The sequence below is a fragment of the Misgurnus anguillicaudatus genome, chromosome 7 (assembly GCF_027580225.2).
Source record: "Misgurnus anguillicaudatus chromosome 7, ASM2758022v2, whole genome shotgun sequence".
NCBI lineage: Eukaryota > Metazoa > Chordata > Actinopteri > Cypriniformes > Cobitidae > Misgurnus > Misgurnus anguillicaudatus.
In genome coordinates, this window is record NC_073343.2 from 27,159,338 (window position 1) to 27,178,860 (window position 19,523).

The window sequence follows — 19,523 nt, forward strand, 5'->3', positions numbered from 1 at the left end:
AATCTTATTCATGTTATTTTTTGCATTTAATAATATTTTTTTTAAATCAAAAGTTGTAACCAACATTAGCTAATGCACAAATTAATGTGAGCAATTGTATTATCGAACATTAACAAATATGAATAAATGCTAAAACACCATTAAAACACCAAGTTAATGCATTTACTGTTAACAAATGCAACCATTATGTAAAGTGTTACCACGTTAAAGTTTTTATACTCATGCAAATTTGCTTTCTTTGGATCCACGGCCATTTGTGTTGCTGTGGGAAAATGTCCAATCACTTTTATGTTTGTCTCTACTTTTGACAATTCTGGTGCTGTTTTTAGTGCTCATTAATTTCATCTAGAAAACAAGTGCCCCCAACTGTTTGCAAAAGAGCCCAAATCAACAGTTAACACGCAATCTGTCACAGCTGATGAAGCGAAGGAATTTTAAACAGGGGGAAAACATATGTGGCATATGTGATGATGATTTTTAGCATAAAATGCTAATAATAATACATTTTGCTTTGTTATATGTTAAATGTGGCCATATAGTTCTTGTATAGATCTTTCGTCGTCCACTATTTGAACTCAGATGTTCAGACATTATGAATCTGTAAGAGGGACAGTAAATATGTAACAAACACATTTAGTATGCTGCCGATGGCTTCTAAGCATGTCTGATAATGATGTGATGGATGTTGCCAGGAATAAAATGTCCTGCAGCTGTAATACTCTAGACATAAAGTACTGCACCTGTCTTAGTTTTAGAGCGTGATGCATCAAAGCTATTGACCAATATTGACATAAAACGTAAATTGGCTTATCTGAACACAAATGGATACAAATATGCTATAAATGAATAAAAATAATAATCAGAATATTGAATGAATGTCATTGAATGTCTGAAACCACTAGAGAAGATGCTTAAAGGGTACCCTGACTATAAACACACATTTGGCGTAATAGATTAAAGTGCACCTATTTCATTGCTAAAAACAATGGTATTTTGTGTATTTGGTATAATATAATTCAGAAAATGATGTGCAGATAAAGTAGCGCATGTATCACTGCAAACAAATTTAGAACAAACAACAAGAAAACAGGAACCCAACACACTTTACATCTAACGTTATTTAAAATTGTGTTTAGCTCGTATACAGTATGTTCCTCAGACAGCATGAGGGCTCACATCCGAAGCGCACAGCCGTGCACACAGGAGCATCTGCACCGGCAGTCAACACATGCGTGATCACTAAACTAACTTTTCTTTCTTGTTTAAGTGATAATAATGAACAATAATACATAAAAAATACGAATGAAGATGAATAAAGACGATCTGAGACGATTCACTATAGTAAACTTTGGTAATATTCCGCAACAACCATTACGCTGCGTTTACACCAACCGCGTTTGAGGCGTCAAAATCACGTCTACTTTTTCAATTTGCCGCTTGAACTGTTTGAATGCATTTGCGTGTCTAGAGCCAAGTAGATGTGCGGAAAAAGCAAGCATTTGACGCACGTCAGAGGCGAAATCCGCTTCTTGTGGGAGGGGCAAGTGCTATGCGGTGGTCTGTTTGCAAGATGACTGATATTGATTGTGCATTTATCGAAAGAGTTACCGGTTTGTATTTGGTAACCTTACTATAGGGGGGAATATAAACGACTCGGTCGATAAACGTCACGTGACTCAAAAGTGAAATGTTTATTACAACTTACCAGGTTGCCCGATGTCCTCACTGACACTCTTCCTTTTTATTCCTGTCTCTATAGAAATAAGAACTTGTGTCGTTTAGCTCCGGGTGACGGGGCTGCCGCTACGGCAGCAAGCAGGCTTCTGATTGGTTAACTTGGCGCGAAATTCCGCCAAAGTTCAAATTTTCAACCCGGGCGTCAGCCGGCAATTTGCGGCAAACCCAAAATGCACAAAAAGCACAATTCGCGCGTACCGCACCAGGCGCTCAATTCGCGCCATTCGTGCAAACTAGAGGCGCGAATGAGGCGGAATCGCATCTTCCGCGCCACGCCAAACGCCTCATCCACGCCGCGAGACCTCCAGACGGATCTTTACATTGACTTTACATTGACTTAACATTGAAATCACTCGCGCTTCACGCCTCTACCGCGGCTGGTGGGCGAAACATAATGGCGGCCTCCACAGCTTGAAATGAGCATTACATGTTTGGATTTTTTGAAATAATGAAAATATATAATGTGTTTCTATCAACAGATTTTAGTAGAAGGGTTCATAGTCAAGATACCCTTTAATATATTATACATTACATCTGATATTATCAGCATAACTTAAAGTTGCCTCAAATATAAAAAGTTAAAATATATTTTTTAATCTTAAATGTCCACCAATTTTTTGCCTAATCTTGCAGAAATATTTTTGCCTACATCACATTGTCCTAAAGCCAGTCTGTGCTTTTTAGATGTCTGCATTTCTGAAATTTTTTGTTATTTTAGGTGTAATTTCAGTCTACTGAAGCGCAGTTTTGAAATAAGAAGCCAGTTTAAAACACAGATAATTTGTGATGCTTTTGTCAATCTAGACTTATTTATTCGATACCCTTCCAGGTTTATATTTATCCACCTGTTTCTTGACGTAAATGTGGGCACCGCCATCTTTAAGCTGTCCTGTGACTGGGTGTTTAATGTTTATTATGAAATCCAGGAAGACCGACATAATTTGTGCAGTTAGGGAATAGTTAATAGAAATGCAGTAAATCTCTACAAAACATTTGTTTTAACCATTATTCATGCACAAGAACTGAATGTGTATGTGGCACACATGCACTTATGATCTGTATTAACAAATCCATCCAGTAAAACCTTTCATAGAAACAATAAATACAATAATTGTTTTTAAACAACTAATATTATGCTGATAAAAATATGCTGATTTAGCTGGTTTATTTATTTGGCTATTCTGATATTATTCCAAAAATGAAATTACAGTACAGAATATATACGACATAATCTGTTTAGTTAATGTTTATAATAGTTTGTAATGTGTTTGCGTGTACTTTTGTTATGTTTTAAAGGAAAAAGAAAATACTTTAAAAATTAAGCAATGATTTCAAAAGCTCATGTCACCACCGCGTAAGAAGCAATGTAATAAAATTCTCATAAAACGAAAACAATACTCAAGTCAATACATGGAGTTTAATATGTTTATTATAGTTTGTTCAAATAACAATTACAGTGTGTTGAATGAGAAAGATACTGCTGACTGTGTCGGAACGCGTGAAGCTCGACGTGTCACCATAAACAAGTCTATTAAAAATTGCTGTTAAAAAAATCTCACATTAGAGGGACAGTTGTGACATTTTAAACCAGCCCCTGAAAAGTTAAAAACACAAAGTCTTGGTCAATTCCATGTACAAACACTCGACTGACTTTCGCATTGTAAAGATAATAGTATGTCTCTGTGCTTTTATATTTGCACATTGAAGACCCGTCACCTCCGATCAATAACACAAAATGATTAAATAAATCTTCATATATCAAGACACTTCTAAATTTCATCCTCACACTGGTTCATAAATGGCAGGTATAGTAAATATTAACTGTTTAAATCATGTTTTATGCATGCTCCCACTTCACTGTTTTCTACCGGCTGGCTATTGAACCGGCAGTTTCGGACCAGAAAGGAAATATGTCGCATCACTTACTTGCGCGTTTGAGGAAAAGGTGGATACATATATACAGTACTGTGCAAAAGTCTTAAGCCATCATGCTACCATTAGATTTGTTGTTTTTGCATTGTAAAGTGATCATATATAATCATTTCTCAGTCTCTTTATTAGAATACAACCAGAAAATACAGGAAATGTGGTATTAAAAAAGTATTCAGGGTAAACTCCCCTTTCACTTGAGCAATAGCAGGCATCTCTTAAACCTAAATGAAATTAAATCCTAATTTCTAATTCTAATCAAATGACTTTAGGACTTTAGTCTCCCATATATATACACATGTTGAATCTTATTGTTAATGTAGTTTAGACTATTGGATCCCACTGTATGCATAAGAACATACTGAATGCAAATGTTACCCTTTCAAGATCACAATGAAAACATATGTTATCATTTTATCCACCCAGTTGCACAATTTGTCTTAGCTTTAAAATTATATGCACATATTTACTCGTGCATATATTCTCTCATCTTTATTTGTATGTCATTTGCATGTAAGACATGCATCCCAGAATACTCAATAAACAGAAAAATATTTATGAAGCATACGCTGCTTTCTTATCCTGAGTGGCTGAAAGTAACAAGAGTGTTTGTAAACCAGACACTGTAACCTGGTGCTGAATGAAAATGAGAAGTCTACCCAGTGTTGAATCTAATATAGACTAAAGCTATAGGTCCCTGAACTCTTATGAGTCATGCATTTGCATGGTAATGAGAAAACTAACAGCCCAGATTTATTTCATATCACCTAACCCGCTGTTGATCATTAAGAGGCTACAATACTTTTGTTTTCATCTTTGAATGCTAGTTAACAACCTTTAGCTGAACCGCTGTTGAGCTCCATTTGTGCATTTAAATAAAAATGTTTTATTAGAGCTTGTATAATAGCCTTATGGCCTGCATCACGCTCTGCTTTGAAGTGTAGCGGTTTAGTGGCATTGCATGCTTTAAAGTGTCACCCCCAGTGACTTATTCAAATAAGTGTAGATTGATAAGCATTACCTCCTTCTGCCTTTGGTCTCATTCTCTCGCTCACTCGAGGTTACTCATTACGGCCGCCTCCAGCCGGCACAGATAACAGGTCAGGGTAAATGGGTTAGCCACTGGAGATCAGGTGCTACAGAGCTATACTTAATCTAAAGCTATTATGGAGACCTTTTCTGGAATCTCACACACTGACTTCTAAGTAAAATCAGTATAATTAAAACGAGAAAGGGATCATCTACATTAAGAACAAAACGCGAGTCAGCCGGGTAAGGCACACGTTTCATTCGATCTCAACCAGTGGGGACGGGACCTTAACATAATGAAGTTACATTTGAATAATGTACTGATTAAATGCTAAATGTGCCCCTGTCTGTGAAATCCAGGCTGAAGTTTTATAATATAATGATGAGATTAGAAGCATTAAAGTTTGATTTCACTTCAATTTCAGAGAGCAAACCACTCCGGGCCGGATCTGCACTGAAGTCAGCTGGTCCGGAACGGATGCGGTGCGGATATGATCTTATGTCGTCTGCTGTCTGTAATACTTTACAATGGTTGTATTTGTGTAGTAAACGCATTAGCTAACATAAACAAACAATGAAGAATATAGTTTTTCAGCATGCATTAATTCTTGTTAAAGGCGGGGTGCGTGATTTTTAAAAAAACACTTTGGAGTCGGGACGACTACCAAAACACACTTGTAGCCAATCAGCAGTAAGGGGCATGTCTACTTGTTGCCTTGGTTGCGTATGTGTCTATCAAAAGAATGTCCAGATTCTGTTGGGGTAGGGGCGTGTTTGTTTAGGTGATTTCAAATGTCAACATTGGCTTCCAGAGATCATGCACCCTGCCTTTAATGTTAGTTAAAGGGATAGTTCACCCTTATGTTGTTACAAATCTGTATACATTTCTTTGTTCTTATGAATACGAAGGAAGATATTTTGAGGAAAGTTTGTAAACAAACCGTTAATGAGCCCCATTCACTTCCATAGTATTCTCTTTTATCCTACTATGGAAGTGAATGGGGCTCATGATCTGTTTCATGTGACTCCTTTAAAGGTGCAGTGTTTAATTTTTAGAAGGAACTCTTGACAGAAATACAAAATAATATACAAAACTATATTATCAGGGGTGTATAAAGACCTTTCATAAAGAACCGTTATGTGTTTATTACTTTAGAATGAGACCTTTTTATCCACATACACGGAGGGTCCCCTTACATGGAAGTCGCCATTTTGTGCCGCCCTTTTTCTACAGAACCCTTAACAGACAATTTTTTTTACTAAGGTGTCTCTTACGATGACATGTTTGTCCGGTGCCGGCTACCATAGCTTCTCTGTGTTTTAAAAGCGAGGGATGAGCAGTGGACCAAGCCGTTGATTGCAATTCGCAACCTCACCACTAGATGCTGCTAAAATTTACACACTGCACCTTTAACCTCCTAACCGTGGGTTCACACCATCCATGTTTGAGGCATCAAATTCGTGTCTACCGTGTCTAGTTTGCCGCTTGAACATTTTGAGTTTACTCGCTTCATTCACGCGTGAAAGCCGCAGGTGAAATTTTAGTCTTCGAGACATTCACGCGGAAATTTGCGTCATGGGAGGGGCTTCTGCAACTCCGCTCGCTTTCTGTAATCACGTCACTACTAGAGCAAGCTCCTGATTGGTTAACGCAGCGCGTTTTTCCGCCAAAGTTCAAAATTTTCAACTTAGGCGTTTCCTATGGCAACAGGAATTCGCGCAATCTAGACCCGCGCATGAGACGGAATCGCGTCTACTGCGTCGCGTTAAGTGCCTCATTCGTGCCGCGATACCTCCAGACACGTGTCAATTCATCTTCACATTGACTTAACATTGAAATCACTCACGCTTGACGCCTCTACCACAGCTGGTCTGAACGCAACATAAGACCCGAGCTTTGGTTTGTATGCTTTGCACGTATGTGGACACACCAGGTCTTAGGAGGTTAAAGGAAAACACCATTTTTCAATATTTTACTAGGAAACATGGAAGTGTTTGGTGGCTTCTAAATTCATCTCTGTTTGGATCCTAAGGAATGAATGGGGCTAGGCTAAATGCTAACACATTCACAACGCGCTGTACAAAGATTAAGTGCACGCATTGAAAAAAGATAGGTTTGTATTAATTTGTTAAGTTGAGGTAAGAACATAGTAAAATATTGAAAAACTGTGATGTTTACCTTTAACAAATACAACCTTATTTTAAAGTGTTACAGTTAATCTTTGACATTGCCTTACTTAGTCAGATTAAAGATTTCAAGTTTATATTTCAACATGACATTGCATTTTTATTGAAAATATATTTATGAAATATAAATATTCGAGTGTATGAGGCACATGCCCCTCACAAATCTTTCTGTATCTCAAGTTTACGCTACATCCGGCCAAGCAGAAACGAACGCAGGAATGCATTTTGTCTAATAAAGTGTGAAATTTGGCTTGAGTGAATGTCTAAAGTAATTCAGTTAGCTTCTGATATGTTCTCTTTGTTTATGTGCACTTACGGTATCATCAGCATCGGCATGAAAATCTGCCATTCTTTCCCATAAGATGCGTTTTATTATGTTCGGTGTATAATGAAGTCATTTAGTTACTCTTGTCTACTCATATGCTGAGCCATATGAATTAAATCAGATAAGAGCATTTGAAACAAATGAATAAACCATTGCTGTGGTGTTCGACTTTTCTGCATGAACAAGCAAGCAAATAGCTGTTTCTGTCTACACCGATTAGCACGAAGTCATTGCCTGTAAAACGCGTCCATGTGAAAATGAACATGAATAAAGAGTAATTACAGATTATTTATTTAATTTTATGCAATACAGCCTTATACTGTGAAAGCATACGTAAGAAATCTACCTCAAGAATGTGAAGGGGGTTTGATCAACTACTTATGCATTATGAAGCAATCTTAATTTAGTACACGTACCACAATGGTTCCTTAACTAGGGGGTGAGCGATGGTTCCGGTTGGTGGGGGGGTTTGATTAATGACATTTTAATCACATTTTATGTGGCCGTGTAGGGACGCACCCTACATTGGGTGCACGGCAAAAACCTTGTGAACCACTGTCATACTAGTACAAGTGCTGTGAAAGACCTGGTGTTATATGTGTAGGACAAGGCTTAGATACATGAAGCAAAGGATCAGCAAAGTTGGGGTGAGAGGAGAGAGAGCACTTCAAATGGATCCTAATTGATGCCCTTATGCTGGTGAGCGCCTTGAGAGCCTTGTTTTGACTCAGATGGCTATTTACTTTTCATCTTTTAAACCAGCCAGACTCGACAATAAAACCCACAAGGGCCTCCTCTGTTTTCTTGTAATTAGCTCTGAATAAGTTTTTCCCTGCGCTCAATATTCAGCCCACACATATACTCATATTCATGTTGTATGATCTTTTTACATGTATGGAGATCTTTATCATACACTGAAATTGAATAGTGAGCAGTGGGCAAAACCATTGTAAGGGGCATGTACACTAACGCGGCTAATAACGCCAGGTGGACACCAACTTGCTAGCGTTTATTTAGCTAAGTGCTTTGGTTGCTATTATACATCTGTCGTGTATGATGTCCCAGTTGGTTGGTGTTGTATTTGTCCCAAGTTAAACTCTCCTCTACTGTGATTGGACGGCTGAGTAAAAAGTGACATTGATTAAGCATTTGACCCAAAGTTTAACATTTTCCAACTTTGGTACACGGAAAAAACGGCAAGCATGTGCGCCTCTTACATTGGAAACAATTGAAAATGTACACCAACCGCAGGTGAAAACGCCTTGGTGTACATTAGGGAGGTGACTAGGGTGACCAGACATCCCGAAAAATTCGGGACAGTCCCGAAATCTAAGCTGCTGTTCGGAATCCCGAATCCTGCTCTTATTGTCCCGAAAATTATTCTTAAGCAAAATCTTAATCTTGAATCCTGCTTTAACTGTCCCGAATATTATACTGAAGCAAAATCTTGAGTAGCCTAGTTATTGTCTGATAAAACATGAGCGAGAAGGTTGAGTCATCCTGCAGCCAGTCGTTTTAGGAAGAAAAACGATAATACCCCACCCCTAAAGGGAGGAAAGGAAATTGTACAAAAACATACAAAGTTGATTATACAACTTCATATGCATTAGCCACTTTGTAAAATACATTCTAATTGCCATGAGATTGGAGTAAAGTATAACAAACAAACAGCCGGTTGTTATTGCAGAATAAACCCCGACAAGGTGGACCCTGACATTAGGCCACATGAGTAAATTTATGTACAGAAATTATTGACTTGACAGACTCACCTAAAGAATTATTAGGAACGCCATGCTAATACTGTGTTTGACCCCCTTTTGCTTTCAGAACTGCCTTAATTCTACGTGGCATTGATTCAACAAGGTGCTGAAAGCATTCTTTAGAAATGTTGGCCCATATTGATAGGATAGCATTTTGCAGTTGATGAAGATTTGTGGGATGCACATCCAGGCCCGAAACTCCTGTTCCACCACATCCCAAAGATGCCCTATTGGGTTCAGATCTGATGACTGTGAACTCATTGTCATGTTCAAGAAACCAATTTGAAATTATTCAAGCTGTCACATGGTGCATTATCCTGCTGGAAGTAGCCATCAGAGGATGGGTACATGGTGGTCATAAAGGGATGGACATCAGAAACAATGCTCAGGTAGGCCGTGGCATTTAAACGATGCCCAATTGGCACTAAGGGGCCTAAAGTGTGCCAAGAAAACATCCCCCACACCATTACACCACCATCTCCAGCCTGCACAGTGGTAACAAGGCATGATGGATCCATGTTCTACTTCTGTTTACGCCAAATTCTGACTCTACCATCTGAATCTGAATGCCTCAACAGAAATCGAGACTCATCAGACAAGGCAAAAATTTTCAAGTCTTCAACTGTCCAATTTTGGTGAGCTTGTGCAAATTGCAGCATCTTTTTCCTATTTGTAGTGGAGATGAGTGGTACCCGGTGGGATCTTCTGCAGTAGCCCATCCGCCTCAAGGTTGTGCGTGTTGTGGCTTCACAAATGCTTTGCTGCATACCTCGGTTGTAACGAGTGGTTATTTCAGTCAAAGATGTTCTTCTATCAGCTTGAATCAGTCGGCTCATTCTCCTCTGACCTTTAGCATCAACAAGGCATTTTCGCCCACATGACTGCCGCATACTGGATGTTTTTTCCCTTTTCACACCATTCTTTGTAAACCCTAGAAATGGTTGTGCGTGAAAATCCCAATAACTGAGCAAATACTCAAGTCTGGCACCAACAACCATTCCACGCTCAAAATTGCTTAAATCACCCTTCTTTCTCATTTTGACATTCAGTTTGGAGTTCAGGAGACCAGGACCACACCCCTAAATGCATTGAAGAAACTTTCATGTGATTGGTTGATTAGATAATTGCATTAATGAGAAATTGAACAGGTGTTCCTAATAATCCTTTAGGTGAGTGTATGTTTGTTAGCTTATAAGAAATGCAAACCTTACTCGAGGAAGAAACTTGTATTAGCTTCAAACCTGTATTAATGTCTTTGTCTGCTGAACACAAAGGAAGATGTTTTGATTTTTGGGCACCATTGACTTCCATGGTATATTTTTTCCTAGAAGAAGTCAATGGTGCTTCTCTTTCTTGCTTCATTACAAATATCGTCCTTTGTGTTCAGCAGAACAAAGAAATAATTTGTTTAGCTATTCTTATTTCCTTTGTCACTGCACTTAGTCTGCACGTTCATTACTCAACACACTTCAGACCGGAGATTGATTTGTGGCACAACATCAGTTTGGCGTTAAACGTGTATACAGGGTCAAATACATAAATGTAAAAGTTTGGTGTTTAATGGTACAATTGTGGGGCTCTCAGGTGTTTGACATAAAATTTTACATAATTGAGAATGCACATTATGTATAGTGTTATGGGGAAATGAAAGACATGAATATGTTATTAGACACCTGGCTGATGGGGCTTTAATTTCTTCTTAATTACGCTAGGATTTGGCAAACATCAAACATGTATTTGGCAGAAGTGCTCAAAACATCTTTTGGTAATTACTATTCCTTATGTTTCAGGAGCTTTTGAAAACAAGCATTTGATACAACTATAGCTCTAAGAATCTGGTAGCATTTTGAAATTTTTTTGAACATTTTAAAGATAAATGACACATATTTGAAATTAAATGTGTGACACTTGCGTGTATAAAAATCAATGCCATAGTGCTAAAATGGTTGCCAGAACATCACTGTTGTTGTTGCTAAGAGCAATTTTTGAGTACCTTCAGTGTGTTGCTATGTGGTTGCTAAGTTGTTGCTAGATGGTTGCTAGGGTGTTGTAGATTTACAGGTCTGGGTAAGTCAAGTCATCAATGTGATTTTTTTTACCCATTTTCTTATGTGTCAAAACAACAATTCTAATCACGTAAAAAAGTAAAAACCAACACATCTCATAGCAATTCCAACGCTATCTAATGGCAAATTGTATTCATGTTACGAGGTGGTCATCGGTATTAATTCATATGACCAGATTCATTAAATTTTGCTTTGGGGTTTCATTATAGTTTGTTTTTTATGATAATTGTTTTTATGATAATTTTGTATGATTAACTCGGACGAATTCTCATGAGATCAGGCTGGCAATTCGTACATTTTTTACGATGAGTCTAATTCATATGAATACATACGAACATATTTGTTTTTGTACGACTTGCTTTCACCACTCTGACACTGGGGATAGGGTTGGGGTTTCCCTTTTGTTTTTTTCAAGAAGAAATTAATACAAAATAGCCAACTCGTAAACTACGCACAAATTTTTGTGAAATCAGGCTGGCAACTCATACATATTTTATGAGGGGGCTAATTCATATAAATTTGTACGAGCACATTTGTTTTTATACGATTTGCTTTTGTCCTGTGATTTTGGGGTTAGGGGTGGGGTTTCGTTATTGTTTGTTTTTTATGGAAATCATATGTTTTTGTACGATTTACTTCGTACGAATTAGCCAACTCGTACGAATTCTCATGAGATCAGGCTGGCAAATTTATACATATTTTACAATGTGGCTAATTCATATTAATTTATACAAATATATTTGTTTTTTGTACAACTTGCTTTCACCACTCTGACATTGGGGATAGGGTTGAGGTTTCACTTTTGTTTTTTCGAAAGAAATTTATAAAAAATAGCAAACTCATAAAATACTGAATAAATTTAATTTAATTGAAATCAGGCTGGCAATTCATACATATTTTACGAGGCGCCTAATTCATATTAATTTACGAATACATTTGTTTTTGTACGATTTGCTTTTGCCCCTGTAATGTTGGGGTTAGGGGTGTGGTTTCGTTATTGTTTGTTTTTATGATAATCGTCTATTTTTGTACGATTTACTTCATACGAATTTGCCAACTCGTACGAATTCTCATAAGATCAGGCTGGCAATTCGTACATATTTTACGATGTGGCTAATTCATATTAATTCATACGAACATATTTGTTTTTGTACGACTTCCTTACACCACTCTGACACTGGGAATAGGGTTGGGGTTTCACTTTAGTTTTTGCTATATGAATTTATACAAATTAGCCAACCCATAAACTACGCACAAATTTTTGTGAAATCAGGCTAGCAATTCATATGTATTTTATGAGGGGGCTTATTTATATTATTTTGTACGAACACATTTGTTTTTGTACGATTTGCTTTTGCCCCATGATGTTGGGGTTAGGGGTGTGGTTTTATTATTGTTTGTTTTTTTATGATAATCGTAAGTTTTTGTACGGTTCATACGAAATAGCCAACTCTCGTACGATTACTCATGAGATCAGGCTGGCAATTCGTACATACAGTATTTTACGATGTGGCTAATTCATATTTATTCATATGAACATAATTGTTTTTGTATGACTTGCTTTCACCACTCTGACACTGGGGATAGGGTTGGGTTTCACTTTTGTTGTTTTTTTCCGGTATGAATTCATACAAAATAGCCAGATCGTAAAATACACACAAATTTTAGTGAAATCAGGCAGGCAATTCATACGTATTTTATATGGGGGCTAATTCGTATTAATTTGTAAGCACATTAGTTTTTGTACAATTTGCTCTTGCCCCTGTGATGTTGGGGTTAGGGGGGTGGTGTTTCGTTATTGTTTGTTTTTTATGATAATCGTATGTTTTTGTACTATTTACTTCATACGAATTAGCCAACTCTCGTACGAATACTCATGAGATCAGGCTGGCAATCTGTACATATTTTACAATGTGGCTAATTTGATATTCATAATTCATACAAACATATATGTTTTTGTACGACTTGCTTTCACCACTCTGACACTGGGGATAGGGTTGGGGTTTCACTTTTGTTTTTTCGGTATGAATTTATACGAAAATAGCCAACTCGTAAAATACTAAATAAATAAACATTTTGTGAAATCAGGCTGGCAATTCATATGTATCTTGAGGTGGCTAATTCATATTATTTTGTACGAACACATTTGTTTTTGTACGATTTGCTTTTGCGATTTGCCTGTGAATGTTGGGGTTAGGGGTGGGTTTCGTTATTGTTTGTTTTTATGATAATCATATGTTTTTATACGATTTACTTTCATACGAATTATAAGACAACTTAAAAATATGTACACATTTATGTGAGATCAGGCTAGTTAAAACACAGCTTGATTTAATGCATCATTCAAATCTATAGCACAAATGCTAGAAGGCATGTTACACAGTAGAGTACAACATAGTGTTAGAGGTTTGTTGATAGTAAAAGTGACAATTGCCAATGCAAACACCACCGAGAAAACTATTGTTTCAGCTGCTAGTATGATGTCTCCCACAGAATAATGGATTACAGCTATGACATGACCCTCAACACACACACACACACACACACACACACACACACACACAAAACAAGAAGATAAGTTCAGAGTTAAACTTCGCATTTTCAATACTGTTTATTTTTTTAGTTCAAAACTAATAAGAGCATGTTTAGTTGGCTCGATGTTATTAGTAGATTACCTCTTGAAAAGAAAATCTAAAGATACCACACTGAGAGCTCCTTAAAAATATGAATAAAAACATTGTGGGTCTAATATTTGTGCACCATCTGTTTGTTGATATGCAACAATATGAAAGCAGCTAAGTGTATAAAACAAAAAGGACAAATTTGAACAGAAGGTGCAGCAGATGAAAGTACTTTCATAATACAGTAATAGTCCAAAAGCTTTTCATGTAGCGTGACGGTGGCTTGTGCTTTTCCTTTGAAGACAGTGAGCAATAAAACCTAATACTGCGCAAAACACAAACCACATTCAGCATCTTCATACTCCTTTGTACACAATAAACAATAATGAGCTGATCTACAATATTATCTACATTCACTGGCAATCTGAAATCCACCTGCGTAATGCATCAATTTGTAATAAGAAATTGCTCAAAATGTAATCAGGTATTAATTTATGTGAGGTCACAGTCTGGTGTATGATGTGTATAATGTAATGTTGTTACAGTAATGGGCATCGTAATTGTTTTAAAGGCAGGATGTTTATTAGGTAATTTGGTTTATCTGCTTAACTAAACACAAGAGCTTTTTGCACCAGTAAAGATAAGATTGATTTAATGTATACTTGCTTTTTCCGTGAAGTATTCTTGGGGGGATGTAATTCTGAAGTTTTCTAAGGTTTGATTGTGTTTATGGGGTACACACATGGGGTAACTCTGCACCGCTGTTTCTATTCTAATAAAAACAGCCTAATTAGTTCCTAGGTCTATAAAGCCCCACCCGCAGAAATACTCAATATGGTCAGATTGGTTACCTATCCCACTGTGTTGTGATTGGCTGTTTCGAAATGTATTTTTTTCCTGTAAATTTTGGGCATAGTGTATCACTATACCAGGAAGAGGCAATCCAGCCATTCGCTGTAGTTTTTTAGAAGTGATTTCTGTTAAAACTAATATCTCCCGTTTGATTGAACTTTGAGCATTGTAACGTTGCTTGTAATGTTGTTTATGCTCAAACAGCAACATTACACACTAACTGCAGGTAAAAAATTTGATTTTTACCTTTATAGAAATATAAAATGCATTTTATGTTTGCTAGATCTTTATTTGTTAAGAACAATATGGTGTATATTACAGTACACTGTTTTTTGTTATTTGAAAAAAGCACGAAACAACAGGCAGCTGGACAAACTAAACACATTTGAAATATGCTGACAATGCCAGCATAATTAGCAGAAAATATTTATGTACTGTGTGTATTTGTACCGCAGCTGTCATTGGGCCAGTACCCTTTAAAAAGGTCCAAATATGTACTGTATTTTTCGGTCTATAAGCCACGTTTTTTTCATATCTTGGAGGTGCTGCGTCTTATAGTCAGGTGCGCCTTGTAAGTCAGTATGAATTAATTTTGACATTTATGAGGCAAGAGACATCATTACCGTCTACAGCCACCATATGCTGCTTCTGTATTTATGTCATTCAATGGATTCAGTAGTGTGGAATGACGAGTATGCAAACTTCACGCTAGTTGGCCTGTTCGGTTGATTTAGCCTATTCAACCTTCCAGGTAAATTCTGTATGATATGGTTTATCGTTTAAATAACTGATAATATTACTTTAACATACAGACATCTATTCAGCCTGCTGTTCTATCTGCTATTGTTTGGTTGAATAACTCGCCTTTCCAGATTAAATGTCTGTTCTTCGGCGTGGATTTTGTGAAATAATTTTCTAAATAAACGCGACGTATTGTCCACTGCGACTTATGTTGTTTCGTCTTAATGACGCATTTTTTAATGATGCGGCTTATATGCCTACTCCAGTGCGGCTTATAGTCCCGAAAATATGGCACACATATGTATACATTTAGTCCTAATATGTGCCTTTGAGATACTAATATGTGGCCCAGGACCACAAAAACAGTCATACGTCGCACGGGTATATTTGTAGCAATAGCCAAAAATACATTTTATGTGTCAAAATTATAATTTTTTTATGTAAAGTAAAGATCATGTTGCATGAAGATATTTAGTACATTTCCTACTGTAAATATATAAACATTTATTTATCATTAGTAATATGTGTTGCTAAGGACTTGAACCCTAAGATTTTCCTGTTTTATCTCGGCCAAATAACAAACCATATATCAATAAAAAGCTTATTTATTCATATTTTTTATATTTATTATATTTATTTCCATATGAAAGTATCAATCTCAATTTAAAAACATTGACTGGTTTTGTGTGGTCCAGGGTCACATATGTCTTTGAGGTACACTCTTAACAATTAAGGTGCCTAAAAGGTTCTTTTGGTTCCTCAAAGAACCATTTAGTCTTCTATGGGATCGTGAAGCACCCTTATTTTTTAGAGTGTGCCGATATGCACTTTTTGGTAACATTATGTACCTCTGAGGTACTAATATGAAGTCTTTAGATGCAAAGCTGTACTTTTTTAAAGGGTACAGCCCTAGTGACAGCTATAGTTTTTAAAATGTGTAGTTAATTCTAATAATTTTATGATCATTATAAGACAAAACATAATTTCGACAATCTTTTATGCATTCTTTAAAGATGCTGCTGTGAATGGTGTCAAGACAACTGCCATCGGTCAGCGGAATAATTCTGAATGCATAATTTTTGCATTTGAAGCAGATACTGTACATTACATTTCCCAATTATTGTTAAAAAAGCACATATTTCTATATATATATATATATATGAAAAGATTTGTTTGTTAGTTACATTTACCTTTATAGCAGACACTGTACATTCAATTTCTCCATGGTTAAAAAAGCATATATTTCTGTATAGTTATGAAAAGAATCGTTTATATAGTTCAGTAGTTTATCAATTTGTTTTTATCCAAAGCATTTACAGTGCATTCAGTTCATTCACTCTTGGAAAAATGTACAAAAGCTGTCACTGGCCCTTAAAGAAACGTATGATTTAGGTACACATTGTGTACTACTGAGGTACTATAAAAAAGCTAGAAAATTAGAAATTAAAAATGTGCTGTAGTTATGCAGCTGTTTGCCAGTAACTTACTGTAGATTTAAATGTATGTTATTTACTGGCAACAGTTTGTTCCAAGTTAAATGAACGTTAAACATTAACAAGTCTTTGTCTTTACAGAATAAAACTACAAAATAAAAGCCTCATGCAAATCATTCTGGGAACCAGAAATCCTCAACCTTTTTCTGTTTTTTCCTTCAGATTTGGATTTTATTTTAGTTTTATTCTGCAAACGACCTGCCAATGTTCAACGCTCAAACTTTGAACAAACTCCTGCCAGCAAACAACACAAATTCAAATCTACAGTAAGTTACTATCAAACAGCTATCAGTAATACTGTCATTTCTACAGACATTTTTAAATAGCCATGTTTCCATCACCATGATCTTATGCGAAATTTGAAGTATCGCATCAAAAATGAGTGATGGAAACGCCAAATTTTTAATAAAAATCCCTTAAAGGATTAGTCCATTTTCCATACAATTTACTCACCACCATGTCATCCAAAATGTTGATGTCTTTCTTTGTTCAGTGGAGAAGAAATTATGTTTTTTGAGGAAAACATTCCAAGATTTTTCTTATTTTAATGGACTTTATTGGACCCCAACACTTAACAGTTTAAATGCAGTTTAAAATAGCAGTTTCAAAGATCTCTAAACGATCTCAAATGAGGCATAAGGGTCTTATCTAGCGAAACAATTGTCATTTTTGGCAACAAAAAAAAAGCACTTTTAAACCACAACTTATCTTCTTCCTCTGGTCCTGTGACACGCCAGCGCAACCTCACGTAATTGCGTAATGGCGCCGAAAGGTCACGTGTTACCTATATGAAACGCACATTTGCGGACCATTTTAAACAATAAACTGACAAAAAGACATTAATTAGTATCATTTCACATACAACAACGTCGGAACGGTCCTCTTTCTCCATACTTGTAAACACTGGGGTGTAGGTTCGTGACCTTTTGACGTGATGACGTATTACGTGAGGTTGCGCTAGCGCATCACACAGCCGGAGGTAGAAGAGAAGTAGTGCATATTGTTTATTGCCAAAAATGACAATCTTTTCGCTAGATAAGACCCTTATGCCTCGTTTGGGATTGTTTAGAGTCCTTTGAAACTGCAATTTTAAACTGCATTAAAACTGTTAGGTGTTGGGGTCCATTAAAGTCAATTAAAATTAGAAAAATCCTGGAATGTTTTCCTCAAAAAACATAATTTCTTCTCAACTGAACAAAGAAAGACATCAACATTTTGGATGACATGGTGGCGAGTAAATTATCTGGATTTTTTTTAAAGAAAATTGACTAATACTTTAATCCCCCCCCAAAAAAATGTGAAAGTTGTATTTTAAAAGGGCACCTTCCCAGTGACAACTTTTGCACCTTTTATCATGATTCAGAGGTTGTTAATGTCATCATCTGCCAGTTGAGCTGTAGAACAGAATCTGTCTTCAGTCCTACCCCTGCAGATACACTTTTTCTCAGACGGGTTAGGATTCAGTCTTGTGAGATCTTGCTCATGGCCCTGGGGATGTCAGCAAGAGTACTGGAAGTACGTACGCGGATCATGCGGCTCGAGGTTGTGAGGCTGTTCTGGGTGTGATGAGGTCTTCTTTGAAATATGTTCTGACAAAGATACAGCAGGAACTTGTTGTGCAGGGAGGCGTAGATGAAGGGGTTGTAGCAGGCTGAGCTCATGGCTAACAGGTGGCACGACACCTGAACTACATTGACGTGATTCTTGTTCAAGATGGCGAAGTCGGTGTCGAGGTCACGGATGAGGTTCACCACCTGGAGCGGGAGCCAGGAGAAGGCGAACGAAAGAACGGACACCAGCAGTAGTCGGAACGTCTTGCGCCTCCTGCGTCCCCACTTTTCCTGGTTGGAGGGCGTGGAGGCCATTAACCGAGGTGTAGCTCTGTGCTGCAGGTGGTAAGAAATTGCACAATATGAGATGGAAACCGCTGCTAGAGGAACAAAATAGGAGAGGACCAGGAAAAAACAAGAATATATTAGGCGACCGAGCTCCTGCTCGGTCCAGAACTCCTCACAGATAATCATTTCGTGGCCCGCTGCGCTCAGATCCAGGTACACAGTGTGTAGAGCAGTAGGGGTGGACATCGCCAAAGCACATAGCCATATACTGAACACCAGACATGTGCAGAAACATTTACCTCCACGCCGCCTAATAGGGTAGGCGACCACTACATAACGGTCCACTGCAATAGCAGTCAGAGATAAAACCGCAGCAAACACAGTCGCCGTCTGCATGAGAGTAACAAAGTGGCACATAAACCGGCCGAAAATCCAACCGCGCTCATTAAAGGCGTAAAACGCAGTCAGAGGAACGCAGGACAGGCACATCACTAGGTCAACCAGGGCCAGGTTTCCAATCAGGAAATTGGTAGTGCTGTGAAGTTTCTTGTTCAGGCCGATGAAGATGAGGAGGAGGAGGTTTCCAGAGACCGCTACGAGGACCAGCATGGCATAAAGAGGTATGAAGAGAGGTTTAAGATCCATCAGAAGCTGGAGTCCAGTGAATGATGAGGATAACGCATTTATGGTTGTGTTGTTCCAGGTTTCGTTATAGATATAGTCCATGTTTGTCATGCTACAAGCTGGTACCTGTTTCAAACAAATAGACATGGTAAGTTTGGTTATTTCTTAAAATCCTGTAATTGATTTGGTCACAATGTGGACAAGTAAAAAAGTAAGCACAGTAAAAAAGTGAGCTAATAAAGAGTTCACCAAGTTAAATCCTTTACCTAAAGATGTTAACTAATGATATGTATTACGCACTCTAAAAATGGCTGTGTTATT

General features: G+C 37.3%; 1 protein-coding gene across 1 annotated transcript; it reads right to left on the reverse strand.

Annotated features, from left to right (window-relative positions):
- Window positions 1-18,039: 18,039 nt before the first annotated feature.
- Window positions 18,040-19,523, reverse strand: prlh2r (prolactin releasing hormone 2 receptor). The gene has a single exon (XM_055172908.2). The coding sequence runs from the start codon at window positions 19,347-19,349 to the stop codon at window positions 18,201-18,203; it is 1,149 nt and encodes a 382-aa protein (XP_055028883.2). The 5' UTR covers window positions 19,350-19,523; the 3' UTR covers window positions 18,040-18,200.